A 23,008-nucleotide genomic window follows, 5' to 3' on the forward strand; every position below is an offset into this window, starting at 1 on the left:
AGTTGCAGTCTTTCAGACAAGTGGCGATTTTTTTGATACTTAGCAGGTATATGGCTGTTTTTTCGCCATCTTAATTGGATCAACGGATGAGCGTTTTCTTTTTTGCGGAAGCCGTATAGGTTGTGGGATAAGCTGCGTCAGAATCGGCAACGACCTTTCCGAGCCGTTCGATACCACACGAGTTTTCAGAAGAGGCGACTCCCTATCGTCCGACTTCTTCAACATGCTTCTGGAGAAAATAATACGAGCTGCAGAACTAAATGGAGAAGGTACCATCTTCTATACAGCTGCTGGCGTATGCCAATGATATCATCGGCCTCAACACCCGCGCCGTCAGTTCTGCTTTCYCCAGACTGGAGAAGGAGACGGAGGAAATGGATCTGGCAGTGAACGAGGCCAAGACGAAATATCTCCTGACATCAAACAAGCAGGCGTCTTGGAACCAGCGTAAACACCCCCAACAATGTCAGCCTGGAAATCCAACGCAGGATAACTCTTGCCAATAGGTGCTGGACTGAGTAGGCAATTGAGAAGCAGAGTCCTCTTTGGACAAACAAAAAGCAAAGTCTATAAGTCACTCATAATTCCCGTCCTGCTATATGGTGTAGAGGCATAGACGATTCGAGAGAAAAGTTCTGGAAGATTTATGGTCCTTTGCGCGTTGGCCACGGCGAATATCACATGAGCTGTCTGAGATGTATCGTCATTCATTATTCATAATGATTTTATTTCATTGAGCTCAAATTCATTAAAAATATAAAATTTTCCCAAAAATAATAAAATTTTATCTGTTAATATCTTTCAAACGGTTGGGTTTACGAAAAAATCGTACAAACCTTTTTTTGTAGAGCATTCAATTTCCTACAAAATCTATGGAACAAGCAATTTTTTCAAGTAGTTGGAAGCGAGTTATAAAGTTTTCTATATGATAATAAAAAAAATAGAAAATTGTAAGTAGGAGGACCTTCCCGTTATAATTAAGAACCCACTCTTGGAGAGGCTTCCGCAGAGGTGTCTAGGGAGCCATTTTTCAGAGTACCAAAAGAAAAAAAATTTTTTTTTGAATAAGCCTAATATACATACATATATACTAAAAGTACATTTAGTAGTTCTTTATTATGTATTTTTTATTTTTTTTGGTTTTGCCATTACTTAGGTAATAGAGCAACCTTGCTTGTTGCTTGCTTTATATTTGTTTACAGATACAATGGGCACAGCCAGAAATTTTGTAAGTAATAAATACAAGTACATGAATACGTTTATTTCTAATTTTGATCTGTAGTTGGAACACACACCTAGCTTAAAGGGATACTTTAATAACCTCAAATACTGACTCAAACTGGCAAATTGGTAAATGTCTTACTTTTCAACGTTCTGAGAATAGTTAAGTGCGCAGTTTCCTATTTAACGCATTATTATTATTTTTTTGAAATCAAAGATTGTTCCATGGTCATACATAAGCATTTAATTAATTATAAATATAATAGATCTAAAATAATGGTAACAGACTTAAAATATTTTTCCGTCATTTCATACTTCTTGCTTTCATGACGTCCTCCGACCCTTAAGTCATTATTTCTGTTACAGTGTAATGCTTTTATGTTTTAACTAATTTGCGCCTATTAAAAATAATCTGTTAAATATTTGAAATTGTATTTTTTTTTTATTTCAATTTATGTGTCAGGGGTTTCGTTGTCGCACTAAGACACTCGTTTGTTCTTGTTGTTTAGTCCGCTGTATATAGGTATGTATTATTTATTCTAATATTTATACCCTTTCAACGCTTTCGTTAGTGTCTGTTAAAAAATTGCCTTTTTTATTTTTGTATCATTTACTCTTATCCTATCTTATTTTAAAGCTTAATTTTAATTACTCTTCTAATATCTTCTTGTTCTCGTACTCTAATTTCTCTTAAAACTAAGGTAGTATTAGTTATAATATGGTAATGTAAATATGTAAATGGATTCTTACATTACTCCTCCGCGGCCAGAATAAGCAGTCTCTGCGTATTCAAAAAAATATCCAATATTTAAATAACTTTAATGTTTTTCTAAATTTTTATTTATATATTTCATTTTACTTGTGTTTTATATTTTTTTTAAATTGTTTATTATTGGATACTAGGTAATTTCCTTCCTGCTTAATATTTACAACTTTTTATTTTTGGGACTTGATTTGCTTACTCTATTATTATTAACAATGGCCGTTTCTACCCTATTAGTTTTTTTGGTTTAACACATTTATTCTCTTAGATTTTCTCTCATGTACCATTTTGGTAAGTTTAGATATATATTCTTGTGAAATTATATTATTTAAAAGATCTATTGGTCAATATTTGGTAGTACTATGAATAGTGCTGTTGTATGCTATTATTGCTTTATATACATTTTCCATGATATCATCTTTATTATTAGGAAAGTCGAATGTGTTCGTTTAGAGTACCTACCATTTAATCTTTCTACGCCCGCATTACCAGTTTTCAAATAAGATGTTGTTGTGTGGAAGGTTATCTGTTGGTCCTTTAAAAATTCCGTAACTACAGCAGTATCTAGCTCATTGTCGAAAACTACTAACTTTGGTCTACCTAAATATTGTATTCTCTGCTTGAGTGCCTTCAGTATCGATACTGAAGTCCTGTCTTCCAGGTTGTAAGCAGTTGCGTATTTCGTAAGTTTATCTATGCTTGTAAGATACATCGTGCCGCGTTGTGGATACCATATATCAAAATGAACGATATCATTGTGCCTTTCTGGTGTAGATGTAATGTTAAAGCTATGCTTTATTGGGATCCTATTAAATTTCGCAAGTTTACATATTTCGCAACTGTTAATGTATTTTTGTATTTCTTTCTGAAACTTGAGGTACACTCTTCTCAATTCTTCATAAACTTCGTTAATACCTTATGATTATTTTTAATGTGCGTATATTGTATTAATTGTATAAGTTTTTCTCTATCAATTATGTATTCTAAGATTGAATGTGCTTTTAACACCTTTAAGCTTTTCTTTCTCGCATAATATTTAATACACAAAGATTGGAATTCTTTGTATAATTCAATATTTTGGCAATACACTAATTACGCAGATAATTTTTCTCGCAGGACATCCAAAAGGGCATCATTATTTGTTACTTTTAACCAGTGTCGAATTTTAGTTTTGAACATAATTTTTGTTCAACAGGAATTCGCATTTGAATTTTGAATGAATAATTGATTTTTAAATAAATTAATTGTTTGTTCGGTTATTTTAATGTAGTCAGTACTATCTGCGCTATGCACTGTGTTAACATCTTCATCGAATAATTCATTTATATTAACTACTATTTCACTATTTAATGATTCATAATTTAACCTACTTACGCCGTCTGCGATTACGTTTTCTTTTCTTTTTATATAACTAATATCAATATCGAACTCGTTTAGCTTAGTTTTCCATCTTTGGATTTTAGCATTAGGTTCTTTTATATTGTGACGCCAAACTAATGGACGATGGTCTGTTTTGATTACAGACCTACAACCGAAAAGATATGGGCGAAAACATTTGGTTGCCACACTATGGCTAATAACTTCTTTCCAATTGTGCTGTAATTTTCGTGACCGTTTAAAGTACGGCAGGCAAAAGAAACAGCTTTATTTCCTTGCATAAATGCAGCTCCTAATGCAAAATTACTCGCATCAGTAACCAGCGTCAAAGTTTTATTAAAATCAGGATGAATAAGAATAGGATCAGTTTTAAGCAACATTTTTAATTTTTCAAAAGCCGCTATATAATCTTTATCACAAGTATTAACTTTTATTCCTTACTTGAGGTATTTAATGAGATGGTGAACTATTTTGGAGTAATCCTTAACGTCTGTAAAACCCAGTTATACCCGAACATATGAATGATAATAATTAATGGATAATATTGCTTCGATACTACCCCAACTCCCACATACTAGATTTTTTAACAAATCTGAGGCATGGCACCACTGACATTTAGGTGAATAGATCCGCCCGACTGATTTCAACCAAATTTAACATTATCATCATTTCTATGTAATAGTGCGGACAGGGCTCATCAATAACTCTTCTTCTATTTGTGCTAGACGAAAACCCAAAAGAACTCATTGACGTAGACCAGCAAATAAAAATTTTGGTAGAATATGTTATCAACGCATGCTATGCTAGTATGACCTGAAGAAATCAACCTGTCCCAGATAGTCAGCATACTGGTTGAAATGTGAAATCAATGCACTGGGAATCGCTACTTAAAAATACCCCTTCAATGATAAGGACAAAACATCCTCGGAGGAAAGTTCCCTTTGGAAAACGGCCACTGCAAACGTATTAAGGATTATGATTTAAGGGCATGCACCTGTAAAGTACGGTCCCTTAATTAAAAAGGTGCCTCTAATAGACTTTGACGGGACCCGAAATATAGTTATATGTAATACTAGATTCTAGTATACTATATTAAAGTTTATCAGTTTACCTGGCTGTCTCTGGATCGAAAAGCTAACAACCASATCGATAATGTTGTGATAGACGAAGACAAGTTTAAACGTGTGTACACTCTGAGGTGCAAGCACTGACTCGGATCACTATCTTGCTGCAGCGAAGATACGCACCCGCCTCTCTGCAGCCAAAAACGCACGACAACCAGCACAAGGAAGGTTCGACGTCGAAAAGTTGTAATCACAACAGACAGGCTAATGTATTTCTGCCCACTCCTGTCCTCTAAAATTGCTCATCAGCAATTCAGTATAAGGAAACTGTGGCACGGTATTTCAAGCTCTGTACGTACAGCTGCAACCAAAACAGTGGATTTTCTGAAAAGGCAAAACAACAGTTGGTACGATGAGAACCGCGTTACAGTGGTGAAATATTAGACTGCCTATCTCGCAACGTTACAATCGACCACAACACGCGTGGGGTAATGCTTGAAATTTCTACGAAAAGAAGCGGAGACTAACAGTTTCAAAACCGAATAATATTCTTGTATAAGGAAACCTCAGAGGTGATCTAGTGAATTATGCCCCAGTGAAAGTATAATACCAGAAGATGGTGAACTTGATTTTCTAACCGATGACGACGGAAAGTTACATTTCCCGAACATGAAGAAAACTGAATAGAAATTGCTGTCTGAAGAGCAACACAGAGTGAACAATATCAGTGTGCTCTGCCCAATTTACAGAAAGGAGCCCAAACCACCGATAAGCCTCTTCATCATGGAGCGTACTGTGTGAAAGATTAAAGCTCACCGTCCGCAAACTGATTGTACTTTATCAGTGTGGTTTCAGACCTCTAAAATCCACATCTGACCAGATAACCACTATGCGCCAAATCATCGTAAATTGGTCATAGCAACCGCGCCATTAGTTCTGCTTTCTTCAGACCAGATAAACAAACTTGTAGGTCTTATTGTGAACGAAGACAARACACAAAATCACGTGTCATCAAAAAACTCTCATCGCATTCGCGACTTGGCTTACACCTCTCTGTTGACAGTTATAACTTCGAAGTCGTAAATAATTTCGCAAATCTTGGAATCAGCATTAACACCAACCACAACGATGGCCTCGAAATCCAACGCAGAACTACTCTTGTCAATAGGTGTTACTTCGGAAAAAGGAGGAAATTGAGAACTTAATTCCTCCAACGACGTATAAAAAGCAAGTACCACAAATCAGCAATAATGTTACGAGTTTTCGATAGAAAGCTCTTCGGAAAATGTATGGTCCTTTGCGCATTGGCAACGGCGACTACCGCAGGCGATGAACGAAGAGATGTACGAGACAACTGCCAGGTCATATCGACCGAATGGATGAAAACACTTCACCTTCGCTACGTTGAAAATACCGGGTGGAGACGAACCTGGCTACAAGAAAAATCTCCAATTAAACGATTGAATCGCTGTTGTAAGCTCGGCTTTAACCGCGTAATCGGTGTTTACGCCTATAAAGAAGAAGAAAAATATGGCAAGATAAGATGTGGGGACTGTATACGACTGAGAGAATTAATATTTCTTGATTCAAAGTGTTGTGCGACGAATGTAAAAGGGGAAGCTTGCGGTTTACCTAACAACCCACACGATTTCCGCAGAAAAGCAAACGTTTAACCGTTGATACAATTAACCAACAAACCTGCTGGGCACCATTAATAGCTACTTGTCTGAAAGACTGCAGCTGTATGTACCATAATATCTACGTAACTTCGCCATATCCAGAATATACATATTTAATGAGACGGTGCAATAGATAAAACAATGGCTAACGAGAAGTGTTTATTGCAGGCAGGAAAAATCTTAAAACTCTTTCTCTTAGCAAAGATGAGCACAACATCATAATACAAATGATAAACACGAGACTAAGTTACAACGTCTTATATGGGCATTTTCAACGATCGCGAACCGTACGTTCGCACGCGTTTAAAGTTTAAAAAACAAGGAAAACATAAATTTGTCTTAATTTTTTTTATGTTTCGATAGCATTTTGCTAGGTCTTTCCTTGGTGCAAAAGGTAGGATCTTTCGATTTTTATTTTTTAATATGGTAGCGACAAACATGCGGTCCCAACCGTACGAATAATCGAAGTTGATTTTGGGTGCAACTAGAAAAACGCAAAAAATAGCGAAATGGAGCTAAATATTCTAAAATTATTCTTCTTCTTCTTCTTGATTGGCGTAGACACCGCTTACGCAATTATAGCCGAGTTAACAACAGCGCGCCAGTCGTTTCTTCTTTTCGCTACGTGGCGCCAATTAGATATTCCAAGTGAAGACAGGTCCTTCTGCACTTGGTCCTTCCAACGGAGTGGAGGTCTTCCTCTTCCTCTGCTTCCCAAGGCGGGTACTGCGTCGAATACTTTCAGAGCTGAAGTGTTTTCGTCCATCCGGACAACATGACCTAGCCAGCGTAGCCTCTGTCTTTTAATTCGCTGAACTATGTCAATGTCGTCGTATATCTCGTACAGCTCAGCGTTCCATCGAATGTGATATTCGCCGTGGCCAACGCGCAAAGGACCATAAATCTTTCGCAGAACTTTTCTCTCGAAAACTCGCAACGTCGACTCATCTGTTGTTGACATAGTCCAATCCTCTGCACCATATAGCAGGACGGGAATTATGAGTGACTTATAGAGTTTGGTTTTTATTCKTACAGAGAGACTTTGCTTCTCAATTGCCTACTTAGTCCGAAGTAGCACCTGTTGGCAAGAGCTATCCTACGTTGGATTTCTAGGCTGACATTGTTGGTGGTGTGCTGGTTCCAAGATAGACGAAATTATCTACAACTTAAAAGCTATGACTGTCAACAGTGACGTGACTGCCAAGTCGCGAGTGCGACGACTGTTTGTTTGATGACAGGAGATATTTCGTCTTGCCCTCATTCACTGCCAGACCCATTTGTGTTGCTTCCCTGTCCAGTCTGGAGAAAGCAGAACTAACGGCGCGGGTGTTGAGGCCAATGATATCAATATCATCGGCATACGCCAGCAGCTGTACACTCTTATAGAGGATGGTATCTTCTCTATTTAGTTTTGCAGCTCGAACTATTTTCTCCAGAAGCAGGTTGAAAAAGTCGCACGATAAGGAATCGCCTTGTCTGAAACCTCGTTTGTATCGAACGGGTCGGAGAGGTCCTTCCCGATTCCTTATTTCTTTTGCCATGGTCGTCATCAAAAGTGGGGTCTCTCATCCGGGGCTGTTGTTGCGTTGTCATTGGGGTGGTTTTTTTTACGTGGCGGGTCCCAAACCCAGCGCACAACCCTACGCAGGGAATGTTTCGCCTTCTCACTTTAGCTCACCTTCAAACGGATGTTCTTAGGCTACCCAGAGGATACTTGGTCAAGGACCGGAAGTCGTGAGCTGCTTGAGTCATATGTGAAAGAATCGTTTCTGGCCACTCCCAAGTGAATGGCGAGAAGAAAACTTTCCTCACTTGCGTGAACTTCTACACATGACTCCATCCTCCCAAGGATTACTTATATTAAATTGGAATAAAGTAACTTCCTCCTAACTTATTGCACACTGAAATTTTATCATTGGTTTTTGTTTATAAGGTACCGGTCGCGAACGTACGATTCTTCCATCAAGTTTCTATTTGGATTGGAAACCTTTTCTTAAATAAAGCAAACTAATATTCCTTTTATTGATTGAAAAGATATAAACATATATAAAGCACATGAAATATTTATTTAATATTGTTATATTTTGAATAGGGCGTATGAGCAGTTCGTAGCTCAAGATTTTAGTCGTAGAAAATCGAATGCACCATTCTGATACCTGCAATATTGGGTATATCCTTAAATTTTCGATATAAAGTTGGAGATATCTCGGAAATTGTATCAGCTCCAATATATAAAATTTTAATTCCAGTAAAGAGAATGCATCGTTTAAAACGACATTTTTTGATCTTGTAATTGCCAGATTTTTCTGTTCACAACTGCTCCAACGCCATCGATTGCACCTTTACCATGTGACGTTGCAAAATAGTTCCACTCAAGTTTTTTACAACCGAATTCGGTAAGTAAATCAGGTAAACTCCAAGCAATAAACTTATTTTTAAATTGACTACTACTTCCGTCCGAGAAAACGAAAATACTTTCAAATTCGCCATGCTGTTTTTTTATCTCTTGAATAAGCTTCGTTAAGCAAACGYAAACATCGATTTTGCTGTGATTTAAACTATCACTAATTACTGCAAACGACTTAGTTTCATTAAACATCCAAGATACGCAAGTAAAAATGGAAACTTGCTTATAGTTCAAATGTGCGCTTTGAATTTCATTTTGGCACACCAGCCTATAATTTTCCCCAAAATCTATTTGTAGGACAAGTACCCCAGGCGTAATATTTTTCCTTACGTTTTCAAAATGGTTTTGTTGTGGTCGATTTACAAAGAAATGCTGCTTGAAAATTGGCAGTTGAACTTGTAGATCATGGAGCAAGTGCGATAACGCAGCAACAGTGCAAGTCAAAATTACACGATCGCCCACTTTCCTCCWGTACTGCCATTTAACATTTGCGTCCATTTTTGACAAGTGTTTTAGCGGTACAATATCTTTTACATCTTTTGTACACTTTTCACAATCATTTGTCATACAATTTTTATTCTCGATATTGCAACAAACTAATTTTAAGAAACTTTCAAAACCTTTGGAAAAAAATTCAATAACTGTCGCACAGCCAATTAACAATAAACTGGACTTGGCGTGACGCATACTTACACACATGTTGTGTAGCAATTTGCTCGAAAGTTGAACATTTCTTGGGCTACATTCGAAAAAACGTGATTTACTTACGCTTTTCCCAATTGCATCTTTTTTATAAACCTCGTAAGCTTAGCAACAATTTTCCCATCAACAATGAGTAGCCTGAACGCTGRTATCTTCACGCAAACAAATTTCTTCCGCCAATTTTAATTTTGTCTCCAATTCTAAGTCACTTTCAAATGCACGAGTATTTTTTCCTTTACAATTTGTTGGTTCAATATACTTTTTATGTAGTGCAGCAATGACTTCCACTTTCTCTTGGCAATGCATTTTCAGCTTTCTTTAGGGCTTTCCTTAATGTTTGTTTACAAGTATAAGTTATATGTTCTTCTCCTATCGACCGTAGTTTTTTTTTTTGGCTTTATATTTTCAACATCTCACGTTCTTTTAACAGCTTGTTGTTTTTGGCAATTTCGATAACTCTGAGCGGCGTTTTCTCATTCTTTCAACTGCTTTTTCACGATATTTGTTATCTTTTCCGGATCGCATTTGATTTTGTCTAAGTACACCTGATGTTTGACCTTTTGCGATTTAGCACATATTTTAGCCATCTTTATAAAGAAATATAAGTATGTGCGTATTAAAATAATAATTAAAAATATCTACTTGTTTAGAAACAAATCAATACTTACGGTCGCGAACGTACGAAATTTTTAAAATCGAAATAAAAAGTTTGATGCATTGTTTACCTAAAGTAATTTTGTTTTTTGATTACGGCTTAACTCGCTTTAACCGTGTTATTTCAGGCACCTGTTTGCATTCAATGTGAAGTACTAGCAATAAATGACGTTTTTGTCGCGAACGTACGATTATATCGTAGATAATAAGCAAAATAAAAATTTACCGTTATTCGATTTTTGTTTGGCCTCTTTGCTTTTTTCTCTTCTTATTTGGTATTAATAAAGAGATTTTGTGGAAAAGTACAACCATAACATAAGTTATTCATATAAAATAACTCAAGAGAAAAAATACTTGTAGAGTAGCTCAGAGTAAAAACAAATAATGTTTCAGGTAAATTTTTTCATGAAAATACCAGAGAGAGGATATGAAAACATTATATTCAAAAAATTTCAACATCTTTGTAAAATCTTATCAAAAAAAATTTTATCTTTATTAACATTTCAATTTTTGGTCCTGGTTGACGATTCTTTGGAAATGCTCATATGCAAATATGTAAATTAACTATTTAACATAATATACATATAAGTAACTGAAGTACAAAGTAATATTTAATTTGTTCTAGTCTTAAGTAATAAAAATGTAATAGCTTAATCTGTATATATTAATCAAGCCGAAGGCCCTAGCAGCCAGTGTTTTACATATATATAAGTGTAAGTATTTATGTTTATTTCTCTTCTAAATAAATAAAATAAATAACAGTTACAACGTCTAATTACAAAAAATTTTTCATAAACCGCTCTAGTAAATGCGGCCTTAAACAGAATAATGGACAATACTGGAAGACCGAAACAAAGCAGCAGAGAACTTCTGGCCAAGGTTAGCGAGTCAGTGATAATGTACATGTATGGGGACCAGCATTAATGTGGAAAAAATATTCAAGAATGGCAAATGGCAAAATGGTTGAGTGCCATTAGAACCGTTAKCACATTTCGAACAGTTTCACATGAAGCTGCTAGCATTATATCTGTCGGAATTGTACTCGTAGCCCGTCGTAATCAAATGTTAAATATTCCTCYTAACGAAAAAATTAAAATCCCTTTCCATATTTCAAAACCTCGAAATCTTAGAAAAAATACTTCAATATAAGCCATAATTAATGTCTTCACTGCAAAATATGATTCAATGGATAATCAAATCATAAAATCCGATACACACTTTTTTAATTAAAAAATTTGTATATTGAACATTTGTGTATGGAATTCTAACGGTGTCAAAAAACATAAATTGGAGCTTATTAGATTTATTGACGAAAATAATATAGATGTTATGTTGTTGTCAGAAACTCATCTTACGAAAACCAACAATTTCTTTATACCAAGGTTTAGTGTTGACTAGAAAACGACTAAACCCCACTCATTAGAATCTCATGCTACAGCGCTGTCACAAGCCACAGCAATATCTACAAAAAAAAAAAAAAAAAAACAACAAAAAAAAAAAAAAAAAAAAAAAAAAAAAAAAAAAAAAAAAAAAACGCTGCAGGGAATATAAATAGGTGCAATAACCTCGAAATAATATATCCTCCTAAGCCCACATATTGGCCTAGAGATCGTAACAAAATACCACATTTTATTGATTTCGCTGCAATCGAAAATATAGAAAAATCGCACAAGACAGATGATACATGTACTAACTTCTCTTCTGATTACTCATAACAACACATATTCGTTGATCAAAAATTGTGTCTAACATCTTATAAAACGAAGTAAAATATAAAAAGTTCATGAGTAGGAAGGAAGAGATATTGACGAAAGCATAAGAGAACTCATTGATATAAAAACTAACGCAGCTGTCTTAGCGACACCAAATAAAAGCTATAAACTGTTTGGAAAAATCAGTAATAGAGAAATAGAAAAGGTTATAAAAAAAAAGGCGTGCAAGACGATTGACTTAATTGAGCTTGTCTAGTTTCTAAATAGATTTAAGATGTTATAACTTATTGTTAGGTTTTTAAAAAAATCCATTGCCATTCTTGGAAACTACTTATTCCTTAGTTGTTCCCTCTTCTGGTGGTTTTACAGGTTCAGGTATATGTTTTTCATTCAAAGTTTGCACTTGATTGCCTCAGTCGATATACATATGTCTTGAATGTATTGAAAATATCTCGAAAAGCGCAAATGATTTTTTAAATATTATTTGGCGAAACAAAAATATGCGTTTACATGTGATTGCATGTGGCCTTCCGCGGCAACTCATGCTTATCACCGTAAATCAGAAAGCTTGACACACCGATGGAAATATTCTGCTATTTTTTACAAAAGAACTAGTTCTATTGATTGTGGAAGAAACAAATCGAGCAGCTTATTATGAAAACGGCAACAGCCAGTTTAAGATCGACGCTGAAGGAATTTTTAAGTACATTGGCGTACTCATTAATATGTCCGTTTACCGTTATCCGAATTTGGAGAGCTATTGGGGAAAAAGTGCTTTCACTCCAATTGAAGAATCAATGACTGTAAAAAAGTTTTTGGCGATAAAAAGATATTTGTCTTTTTTTAAGTACTGCAAATGTAGTTGTACGACTACCACAAACAATACCTGATTTTGCTCATCACATTCTCTGCTTTGACAAATTCTATACCTTTGTTGGTATATTTACGCGCAAGGAGCATCTACAGCTTGGACACGATACGAGCGAATCGAATACCAAAATGCAAGCTTCCCTTGGACAAGGATGTAAAGAACGAAGAAAGAGGATACTCAATTGAGTACGTTGGGGCTGCATATGGTGTCGATATTAACACGGTTTTGTGGAAAAACAACAAGACAGTGCGATTGGCATCAATTTACGTTGGTATTCAGCTATTTAAAAGAGAAAATGAAAACGAGCAATCGGCCAAAGTTGCACGCTACGATAGAAAACAAAAGCAGCATATAGAAGTAGATTGCCTCCAAATTATATGGGATTACGGATATAATAGCCATATGGGGGGAGTAGACTTAATGGATGGACTTATGGGTCGTTATCATATCCACGCAAACGCTCGAAATCCGATAACACGCCTTTTTTACCATTTCGTAGATATGGCTGCGACAAATTCATATATTTTGTATCGACGTCTGCATTTAGAAAGTTGCAACAACAATGTATCTGCACAAGATGACAAGCTGTTAAAGTTACCAGAGTTCCGTGAAGAAATTGATGCTGGTCTTGTCGCTTACAAACTCAATCGTCCTGCTGGTCGGCCAAGTTTCACACTATCAACATCCGCAGGAAATAAATTTAATGTAGGGAAAAGAGCAGAACATCCAGTCGCGGATGTTCGCTTTTGTCAGTATGATCACTTTCCCATTTGGCTTCCGAAAGATGGTGGAAAAAGAAAATGTAAATTGTGCCTAAGTTCAGAAACGAAGTATTTTTGTTTCAAATGTCAACTAAATTTAAGCTGCTCGACTACGAAAAACTGTGTTTTTGATTACCATCATAAAAACTAATCAACTTTGTTATTCGAATTCCCCTAGTTATTGAAATTATTCATTTGTTTTTCTTATTTTCTTTTCTTTTGAAATAAAATGAAGTTTTAATTGAAACCACACCTATTTCTTTATTTTGATCTAAGCCGGCAAGGCTGCCCTGAGGCGGGCTACAAATTATTCTCACCTGCGAGCACAAAAAATGAAAACAAATCATATGATGATATTTTTGAGGTTTATGGAGCCTATTTACCTTATAAAAAAATTCAGAATCTTTTCTGTCAACGATTTTAGTTTTGCCTGTTAGAGGGTTAACATGGGCAGAACGCAAGAAGAAAAAGTAGCCAGCATAAAGGAATGGCAAACTAGCTGTCAAGAGGAGATGGAAGCACCGATTAATTAACACTAGATTGGCTAAGCAAGTCATTTTGATTGATTTCGAATTTCATTTAAAAAAATAGTGACTTCTTATAATTTTTGTGACTTTTTCCACAACATATAAATGGATTAATTAATCATTGTTGTTGCACTCTTCCTCATTTCCAATATACATATATAAGTGTGTTATACCTATACATATTGCCGAAAAGCAGTAATTTTGACTGCTCTGTTCCCTTTTCGTACTCCAAGTCGTTATAACACGATGTTCATTTTTTTCGCGCCCTAAGTTCTTATAAAAAGGTCCAAGAGAAGAGAACTTTTAGAAAAGCTAAGAAAGATAGGGGAGGAGTGTTCCGATATAGAATCAAATGCAACGAGGTGGGAATTATCGTCTGAAGATGAATCGGATCAGGCTTAGTGCGCTAATTGTTTCAGGCGAAGAAACTGAAAATACCTCTCAGGAGACCGAAACAGCTTCAGATGATACTGCTTGGCCAAAATTTGACAAAATTTAGGGGTGCGCCAGGACCAACAGGCTACGCAAAACGGAACGTTATGGTAAATAATCTTGTCAGTGCATTCTCGTTGATAATAAAGGGTTATACTATCAAACGTATAAAAATGTGCACAGAAGAAGAAGCCCACCGAATTTAGGATTACGATTGGGCAACTACACTACCGGAAATACGTGCTTTCATTGGATTTTATATGCTCGTGGAGCCTATGAAGCAAACAATTTAATACTAAGTTCTTTATGGTTAATCAAATGGGGTCCCGAATTTTTCAGAAGAACTATGTCACGAAATAACTTTTGACAAACGGACTGAAAGATGTACACGCATCCCAACAAATAAATTTGGCTTGGTTTCGGAAATATGGGACAAGTTTATWGAAACCAGTCAAGCTTGCTATTAACCAGGGCAAAACATAACATTATACGATCAATTATTTCCAACAAACGATAGGCGCAAGTTTATACAATGTATGACTAATGAACCAAATAACTTTGATATTAAATTCTGGCTTGCATCAGACGTTACAAGCAAGTACGTGTGGAATGGTTTTGCTTACTTGAGGAAAGATGAACAACGACCATCGTCAATGCTTCTAAGCGAATACGTGATTCTGAAACTTGTCGATCCGTAAAAAGGATGCGGAAGAAATGTCGCGACCGACAATCTTTCACGAGCATGTCACTAGCGACGAAATCATTGGCCAAAAAAACTACATTAATTGGAACTACGTATTAGAGAAAATAAAAGAGAATTAAACAGTACAACAGCTAGTCTGGGGGGTGAGAAATTCCAAGTCAGGGTGATGGTACTAGGTCAGTATAGTAAACCCTCAAAGGGTTTGACGTTCGTATGTGTCAGTTTTTTTTATGACCTTTTAAATTTTTTCCTTATTTCCCATGGTTTTCCATCTTAACAAATTAAGTTTTTCCAATCATCCGTACTTWATGGTCCAGATATACGAAAGCTGATTAAAAGTGACGCATTCAACAATATTTTGAATGCGTCGCTCGACGCTGAATTGAATACATGGTAGGCAATCAAAGAAGTAATAGAAGGCTTGTTGGGAAAACATCGTTCTAACAACTACGATGTTTCTGTCGCACGGATGTTAAGAGCATTCTCGGAAATAGGTTTTTTTTGTGGTTTTTGCCAAAATGTTACAACTAAGCGAAAAAGCATCAAGATAAGGAAAAAATTTAAAAGGTCATAAAAAAAACTGACACATACAAACGCCAAACCCTTTGAGGGTTTTACTATACTGACCTAGTACCATCACCCTGACTTGGAATTTCTCACCCCCCAGACAATAATCGCAAAAATGTTCCACAGTGTTAAAGATCAGAAAATTGTGTCCTTACAATATTTGAAAGCAGATCTAAAGAGTAGCTGTTCTAAGTTGTAGGCATAAAAATTGATAAAAGTAATAGAAAAATGTTACCAGATTCTATTCAATTTTATAATAAAACAAAATTTGGTGTTGATAAGGCAGATTAAATGGCCAGAAAATATACGGTGAAATCTAGTTATCGTAGATGGCCCCTCCAAATATTTTTTAACATTTTAGATTTGTCTGCAATAAATGTTTGAATCCTTTATAAAGAAGTAACCAGAATACAAATAGAACGAAAGCAGTTCCTGTTTCAATTAGCAGAACAGCTAGCCGCCGATTACAGAACTGAAAGAGGGAAACATTCATCATAGCAGGAAGACCCACAAGTATCAACTACAACATCTTCAAATGAAAAATTTGACAAATAGGACTTTGCCACAATAACAAAATAAATAATATTTGTCAGAATAGTAAAACGTATGTTTGCGGTAGATGTACATTAGACTGGTCTTTGCTTGTAAGGGAAAGTTTTTTTTTGCAAAAAGAGTGTACCGCTCCCGCAAATTTTCCCTTTTTATGCCAAAAACGAAATTCCAAAATCTTAAACTGATTGCCTTAGGTTACAGTGGCTAAAACCGGTTTATATGGACTTTTCAATAGACAAGGCACGAAAATATAAGTAAAATGTTTAATCTATGTCTATTATATTATTATATTGAAATTAACTTACGTTTAATGATTAATATTCTTTATACCAAAGGTCTAATTTATTAATGCTGATTTATTAATGCTACCGTATTTTTTCCTATACTCCGTTACTGTTTGCATAAAAGTTTTAAAACATAATCGCCTAAAAAAATCGCATAAAGGCAACTCTGTAAGCATATATTTAAATGGTAAAATAAAATGTTGGCAACAACAGAAAAGTCAACATCTGGTCAATACCGTTAGTTTTGAGCCACGTGGCAATTAAAAGTGTGTAAAAAGTGAAGTGTATTTATTTTGAGCTTTGAACCATAGAAACATTATTGCTTTAAAGGGAATTGATATTGATTGTATTTGCAAAATGGACACAAGAGCTAGTGAAAAAATTTATTTATTAGAATATGACGAAAGCCAAATTGTTGAATCTAAGCTGCCTTCCAATGGGCAAGTTTTGAAAGTGTTGTTTTATAACATGCGTAAAGTGAAATTGGATCTTCGTTCAAATGCGTATCTGGGCCCGAATCGCGGCATTCGTGAACGAGTAAAATTGTTCGAAATTTCTAGTTTTCGGATTGCGGCACTCGTCATCGAGTACACTCGTTCGAAATTTGACATTCTGTCATTCGATAACGAGTTGTAATTCAAACGAACCTAACGAAATGTCATTCGATTGATAATTTGCAATCGTTAATTCAAAAGTTTTCAAACGTCGTGAGTCTACTCAGAAAAAATCAAATAAAATTTAAGTTAGCCTTTATGTTATTGACTATTTTATAAATAAACTAATTTTTTAGGATAAATGTTAATAAAATCAACATGAGACAAAAAAATTTAATGACCGAATACATGCTTCGGCATCAAGATTTGGCCAAAAATATGTTGCCGAATTGTGGTCAGGGCAAAGCTGCTGCCAATAAATTGTGGGACTCCTTGGCGGTCCTGCTTAATGCGGCCGGTCCACCAATGAAGGATGCTAAGTCTTGGCGGAAAGTACGTAGATCTCCATGCATTTCCTCTTTTGATAAGTGTCTTAACAAATTTATTAACACAAATGTTTTTTTCTATATACATATACACTTAGGTATTTGCTGATCAAAAGCACAACGTCAAAAAGAAGTTGTCTTTCAACAAAGCGTCGAAGCAACGAACTGGTGGTGGTCCTTACGAAGAAAAGTACCTAAAAACAGCAGAAGAGCAACTGCTTCAGGCTACCGGCAGGGACGTTGCGGTAGAAGGCCTGGGAGAAGTAAGGACTTTTGGCAACTCCACCCCTGAAAAAGAGCCTGTCGAAAAGCTTATGGCAGAGCTTTTATACAGTGATGAAGACAAAGTTCCACCGAAACCCTCTATTAGTCGCACCGCTACGAAGAGGAGCAAACAGGATGCTGCCGATGAAAAGCTGGCCCTCATTAAAGACAACATGATCGCGTTTGAAAGCTACCAGCAGAGTATAGGCGCAAAACTAGACAAGCTTATAGCTTTAAAGGAGAGGTCGATGGAAATAAAAGAGGAAGCGCACAAAGCTTATATGGAAGTCAAAGCAATAGAGCTGCAAATTAACCGAATACAATTAGAAGCCTTAAAGGAAAATAAATAAATATACATACAAATAATAATAAACATACATATATTTGTTTTATTCAAATTGTATTTTCTAGCGCCAACATTATATGGTTTCGAATTTTGTGTCCAATTTTGGTTAAATTAGTTTCGTTTCCCATATCGAATTCTGTGTTAATAGCTTCACTTGCAGAATGTCTACAATACGACGCATCTTTGAAATGTATGCWAATGTYATGCAACGCTGCACATACATTCCCGAATTGTGCCATTTTTTCAGGTTGGTAACGGCTTCTCTTGTCATTGCTGAGAATTTTCCAACGGCCCTTTAGGATACCAATGGTTCTTTCAACTACATAGCGAGCTTTAGAATGAGCCTCATTGAACCGAGCTTGAGTAGACCCTTCTTCAGGGTTCCTGAATGGTGTTAAACACCACGGCTCCAAGGGATAACCCGAATCTCCTATTGATTTACGAAAAATGTATTTTAAATTTAGGTACATATATGCATAACAGTATAATAAAAAGTTATAGTACCTAAAAGCCAAACATTTTGTAAGTTATTTTGGTTAAATTGCTCCTCCAAAAACTTTCGTTGTGCCGAATGCTTCCACACAAAGGAATCGTGTGYGGCTCCACCATACTTTGAGTCAATGGCCAAAATGCGGTATTCATGGTCACACATCTGTTATTAAATTAATGTTTATAAGTATACGTATGTGTATGCGCATACATTTTATATGCAACCTACTATCATTGAGTTGAGGCTATGGTATCCTTTCCTGTTGAAGAACATGTGCTCATTTACTGTTGGTTTTTGCAGCCCAAAGTGCGTGCCATACATCCAATAACTGCATGCACAAACATATATTTAAATATGTTAAGTATGCTTCAGCTTTAGAAGCTCTACATTCTACTCAAAATAAAAGTGCTAATCTTACCTCCAGCAATTTTGTATTTTTCAACAAACGATTTCGTGCATTCCGAAAGATTGTCGGGCACGAATTTAATAAATTGGGGGCACAAATTTGTTTCCATTTCGCTGATTACATTTTTTATTATTTTGCAAATAGTGCTTTGACATATTCCTATAAAAAAGTCATTTCCCACCAAGTGCTGCTAGCCACCACTGGCCAAAAGGGACAAATTCGCTCCCAGTTGAATCATTGGTGCCACTGCGGTTGACAAATGCCCTTCAAATTTGAGTTCAGCCAATACGTACACTTTTAGAGAGTCTGAACCGTTTCCTGAAGCTGTAAATATAAACATGTAGGCAATTGAAATTAATTTGTACACAATTCTAATTCCTTACGCTGCCTCCGGCAATGTCAAGGGATTGCTTTTGTCTCGCATTCGGTTCCTTATGGCTTGCTGCACGTTTTCTATTGAATGCATCACTTTTGAGAAAAACAATAGTATTTCACCTTTATAAAAAAATATAGCACGGCTTCAACAACTTTCTTGGTTTTGATTTCACAATTTGACACTTCGTAAATGCCATTTGTAGAGAGGCTGTTACAGTGAGCTAATTTAGATTCGCTTCGTATCGAGTGCGGCGATCCGGCTACTCGAAACGTCACGAAATTTGTTTCGATACAATAGCTCGCTCGATCACGAATGCCGAGATTCGGGCCCTGGTTATCAAAGAGGTCGAAATTCGAATAAAACCCGTATTCCAGTGCGCCAAATTGATAGAAGTGTTCAAAAAGTTGAAGCTTTATATAAAGAATGGAAAAATCTGCAAAAAAACTTACAAACACAGCACACCACTTCAAAAAATGCGATAAGCTCAGTTTATTAAAAATATGAATAACTTATTTGACATTGTGCACGGAAATGCGTAAGATTTAATTAAAATAGAAGAAAATAAAGAGTTTTTGAAGAATCAACGTAAAGAACCTGGTGTATTTGAATTGTATCTCGTATTGAGAAAGAGGTAATCCGAAAAGGAAAGCAGGGTGAAGAATAATTCCAAGTATTCTTAACAGCGAATGATTTGAGTGACAATACTGAAGAACTAATTGATGTATACGACAGTGATGATAATACTGATCAAACTGCTAACTGTAGCTTTCAACAAAAAAACAGAAAACGAAGAATGAAACATTTTATCACTTCAAAGCTTGTTGCGACCTTAGACAAGTGCAAAGTCAGTGATAGGGACGCAGTACGTATTCTGATAGCTGCGGCTGAAGCATTGGAACATGATATCAGTACATTGGTAATCAGCAAGACATCGATTCGGCTTTGCCATAAACAAATCAGTTCGGAAACTGCTGCAAAATAGATGACGGATTTTAAAAACAGCAATATAAATCAAATTASGGCACATTGGGATGGAAAAATTTTACCGACAATCACAGGAAATGCAAAAGTGGACAGATTACCAGTTGTGATAACAACAGATGGCATTGAACATCTACTTGGAGTACCTGCCGTGTCAGCTGGTACTGGCAAAGAACAGACAGACGCCATACTCGAACTATTAAAGGAATGGAGTCTAGCAGAAAAAGTATTTAAAAGTAATTGTTTATAATAGTAAATATTAACAACATTCTTTCCAAACAAGGTAGAAGCTTTATGTTTTGATACTACCGCGACAAATTCAGGTAGATTACAAGGTACTTGCATTTTATTAGAACAACACCTCAATAGAGAATTGTTATATCTCCCTTGCCATCATCACATATATGAGCTCTTGCTGAAAAGTGCTTTCGCGAAATATGATTTAAAATTAAGTGGTCTATCATAAGATATTTTCCAGCGTTTTAAAAAAAAATTGGCCCAAATTCAATCAGCAAAAATTTGCAAGTGGAATGGTGGATAAAAAAATAAATCTTGCGCTAAAYAAAGCTGAACAAGACCAATTAGCTCAATTTGCTCATAACTATATCACTAAACAACATCCCAGGGCAGACTACAAGGAGTTATTGGAATTGAGCCTTATATTTCTTGGTCGAAACACAGGGCCTGTAAGGTTTAAATCACCTGGAGCGATGGACAATAAAGATTTTTCTTTTCCGCCGCCAATTCTTAATGTCGTCAGATGAGGCAAATGGTATACAAGATATTAATGAGTTCATTTTGAAAATTTATTTGAGACCGTGGATTGAAGCGCCAATTGCCGCGAAAGCACAATTAAATGATTTAAATTTTATTAAAAGTATTATTAAATTCAATGAATTGAATGATGTAAGTGAAGTAACGCTCAAGTTTTCGAATCACTTGTGGTACCTGACACCAGAGGCAGCAGGTCTTTCATTTTTTGATAATGCTGTAGACCTTGGGGAAAAGAGAAAAATGGTTGAAAATCTCAAAAAAGAACAAAATAATGAGAATAAAAGAATAGTAACAAATATGAATGAATTAAACCAAAACAATATTTCAGATTTTGTTAACAAAAAAAAACAGTGAGCTTTTTCGAAAGATTTAATATTCAAACTAACTGTCTACTATAACTAACTTTATAAAGAATATTAATCATTAAACATAAGTTAATTTCAATATAATAATACATTAAAGACATATATGAAACATTTTACTTATTTTTTTGTGCCTTGCCTCTGGAAAAGTTCATGTCCGGTTTTAGCCACTTCAGTGGGCATGTGCCACGCCTTAACCTAGGGCAATCAGTCTAAGATTTTGGAATTTCGCTATTGGCATAAAAAGGAAAATTTTAAAAAATTAAGTCCGGTCTAATGTACATCCGAAAAGATTAGCAATTTCATTTGCTTAAAATGTCCAAATAATGTATACTTTTTTCTTTGGCACTGAAATACATTTTGTTATTATTAATACTTTTAAATAACTTCTTATACGACTGTAAGTGATATTAATTACAATAAAATTAATGTTAAACAAATTTCTTTGCGCATTAGTTACTTTTCACAATGCAGTCATTTTGACTGCTTTCAGGCTATATAGGTTTATACTAAGCTCCCGTCGTTCTACTGTTAATAATGTGCAATCATGGGTGGATAGAAGGTACGGCGAGACTGACTTCTACATGTCGTAGTTCCCAAGGAAGCATGAATGTTTTCGAGAGTATTTTCATAAATACGGCCATGATGATGAAGTCGCTTGCTCATTCTGTGGTAGCGGTAACAAAAGTGCAAATCACTAATAATAATAATACCGAACGTATTTCAATTTTAGCGACAACGCACAAAGACCCCAGATGGCCAAAATGAGTTGTCAAGTATTGATTGAAAGTTTCCAGCGGATATGTCGATCTTAAAAGATGAAATATCCCTGTCATATTTGAAATTAAATATTCGGATGTCTGTATCTTYCGTTTTTAGTTTCGACGACATATAACTCTTTATGTCATCGGTCGTGGTATCCGCAGCAATTATCGAGATAAATATTGCTTTCTTCCGCTGTATCACAATTAAATTTTTATTACCTGTTTTATTGTTATTTGAAGGCGGAACCTGAGAAGGTTTTTGCTTACCATGCTCAGTAACAGCTCTCTCTGTATTCTTAGCACACGAGAACTTCTCTCCTTGAAGACAAGGGGAAGAAAGATTGATGAAGTCAATATTGGGTGGGGGCATTCTTTTTAAGGAAGATGCAGTGGTCTCTTCATCAGACGGACGTTTGCGTTTATTGGAAGTTTTGGATTATCTTCCTGATAATTTAGGCATTTAAATGATTGAAACAATGTTTTTAAATTTTTCAGTAAAGGTGTCAAGCTCACGGCCAATCTCCTTTAAATTATTGCGCGCCTGCTTTTATAAGTTTATACTTTAAATAAATCAATATCAGTTGGTCTGCATTTAATGCAGGACCAGCGCAAGCCCTTACAATCAAGAATAGAATCCAATGTTCTTCCTGTCAGTCCAGCACATTTAATATGGGTGTGGAGATCTGGCAGCGCGGGAGATCTGGCAGCACCTGAGGACTCGGATATAAATAAAAATGGCGCCGTTGCGGAGGGCTGTTTTGGTCTAGATGAAATAAAGTCTTAATTCAAATAAATGCATTGTTTGACTTATTGCTGGTGATGAAGGTGAGTTGTTACAGTGGCGACGTGGTAAATTTGTGAAAATCTAAAAGGAAAAAGAAATAGGTAAATCGAAGCTGGCATGGGATGTGCCGAAGCCCGAAACAACTGATGTACATATGTATATGTAAAAAAGCATACATAAGTGTACGTCGGCGGGCTGAATGAAAC

At 35.7% G+C, this 23,008-nt stretch overlaps 2 protein-coding genes across 2 annotated transcripts; one reads left to right on the plus strand and one right to left on the minus strand.

The window, feature by feature from the left end:
- The first annotated feature begins 17,071 nt into the window (after positions 1-17,071).
- Positions 17,072-17,895, plus strand: LOC108975716. The gene is made up of 2 exons (XM_018944409.1): positions 17,072-17,262; positions 17,354-17,895. The coding sequence occupies exons 1-2, from the start codon at positions 17,089-17,091 to the stop codon at positions 17,867-17,869; spliced, it is 690 nt and encodes a 229-aa protein (XP_018799954.1). The 5' UTR covers positions 17,072-17,088; the 3' UTR covers positions 17,870-17,895.
- A 17-nt stretch (positions 17,896-17,912) lies between these two features.
- On the minus strand, positions 17,913-19,114 carry LOC108975714 (putative nuclease HARBI1). Its single transcript, XM_018944407.1, has 4 exons — positions 18,803-19,114; positions 18,584-18,653; positions 18,370-18,517; positions 17,913-18,295 (listed from the first exon to the last, which is right to left on the minus strand). The coding sequence occupies exons 1-4, from the start codon at positions 18,868-18,870 to the stop codon at positions 17,913-17,915; spliced, it is 669 nt and encodes a 222-aa protein (XP_018799952.1). The 5' UTR covers positions 18,871-19,114.
- Between the last annotated feature and the right edge of the window lie 3,894 nt (positions 19,115-23,008).

Source organism: Bactrocera latifrons, unplaced genomic scaffold (assembly GCF_001853355.1).
Source record: "Bactrocera latifrons isolate USDA-ARS-PBARC rearing strain unplaced genomic scaffold, ASM185335v1 scaffold_688, whole genome shotgun sequence".
Lineage (NCBI taxonomy): Eukaryota > Metazoa > Arthropoda > Insecta > Diptera > Tephritidae > Bactrocera > Bactrocera latifrons.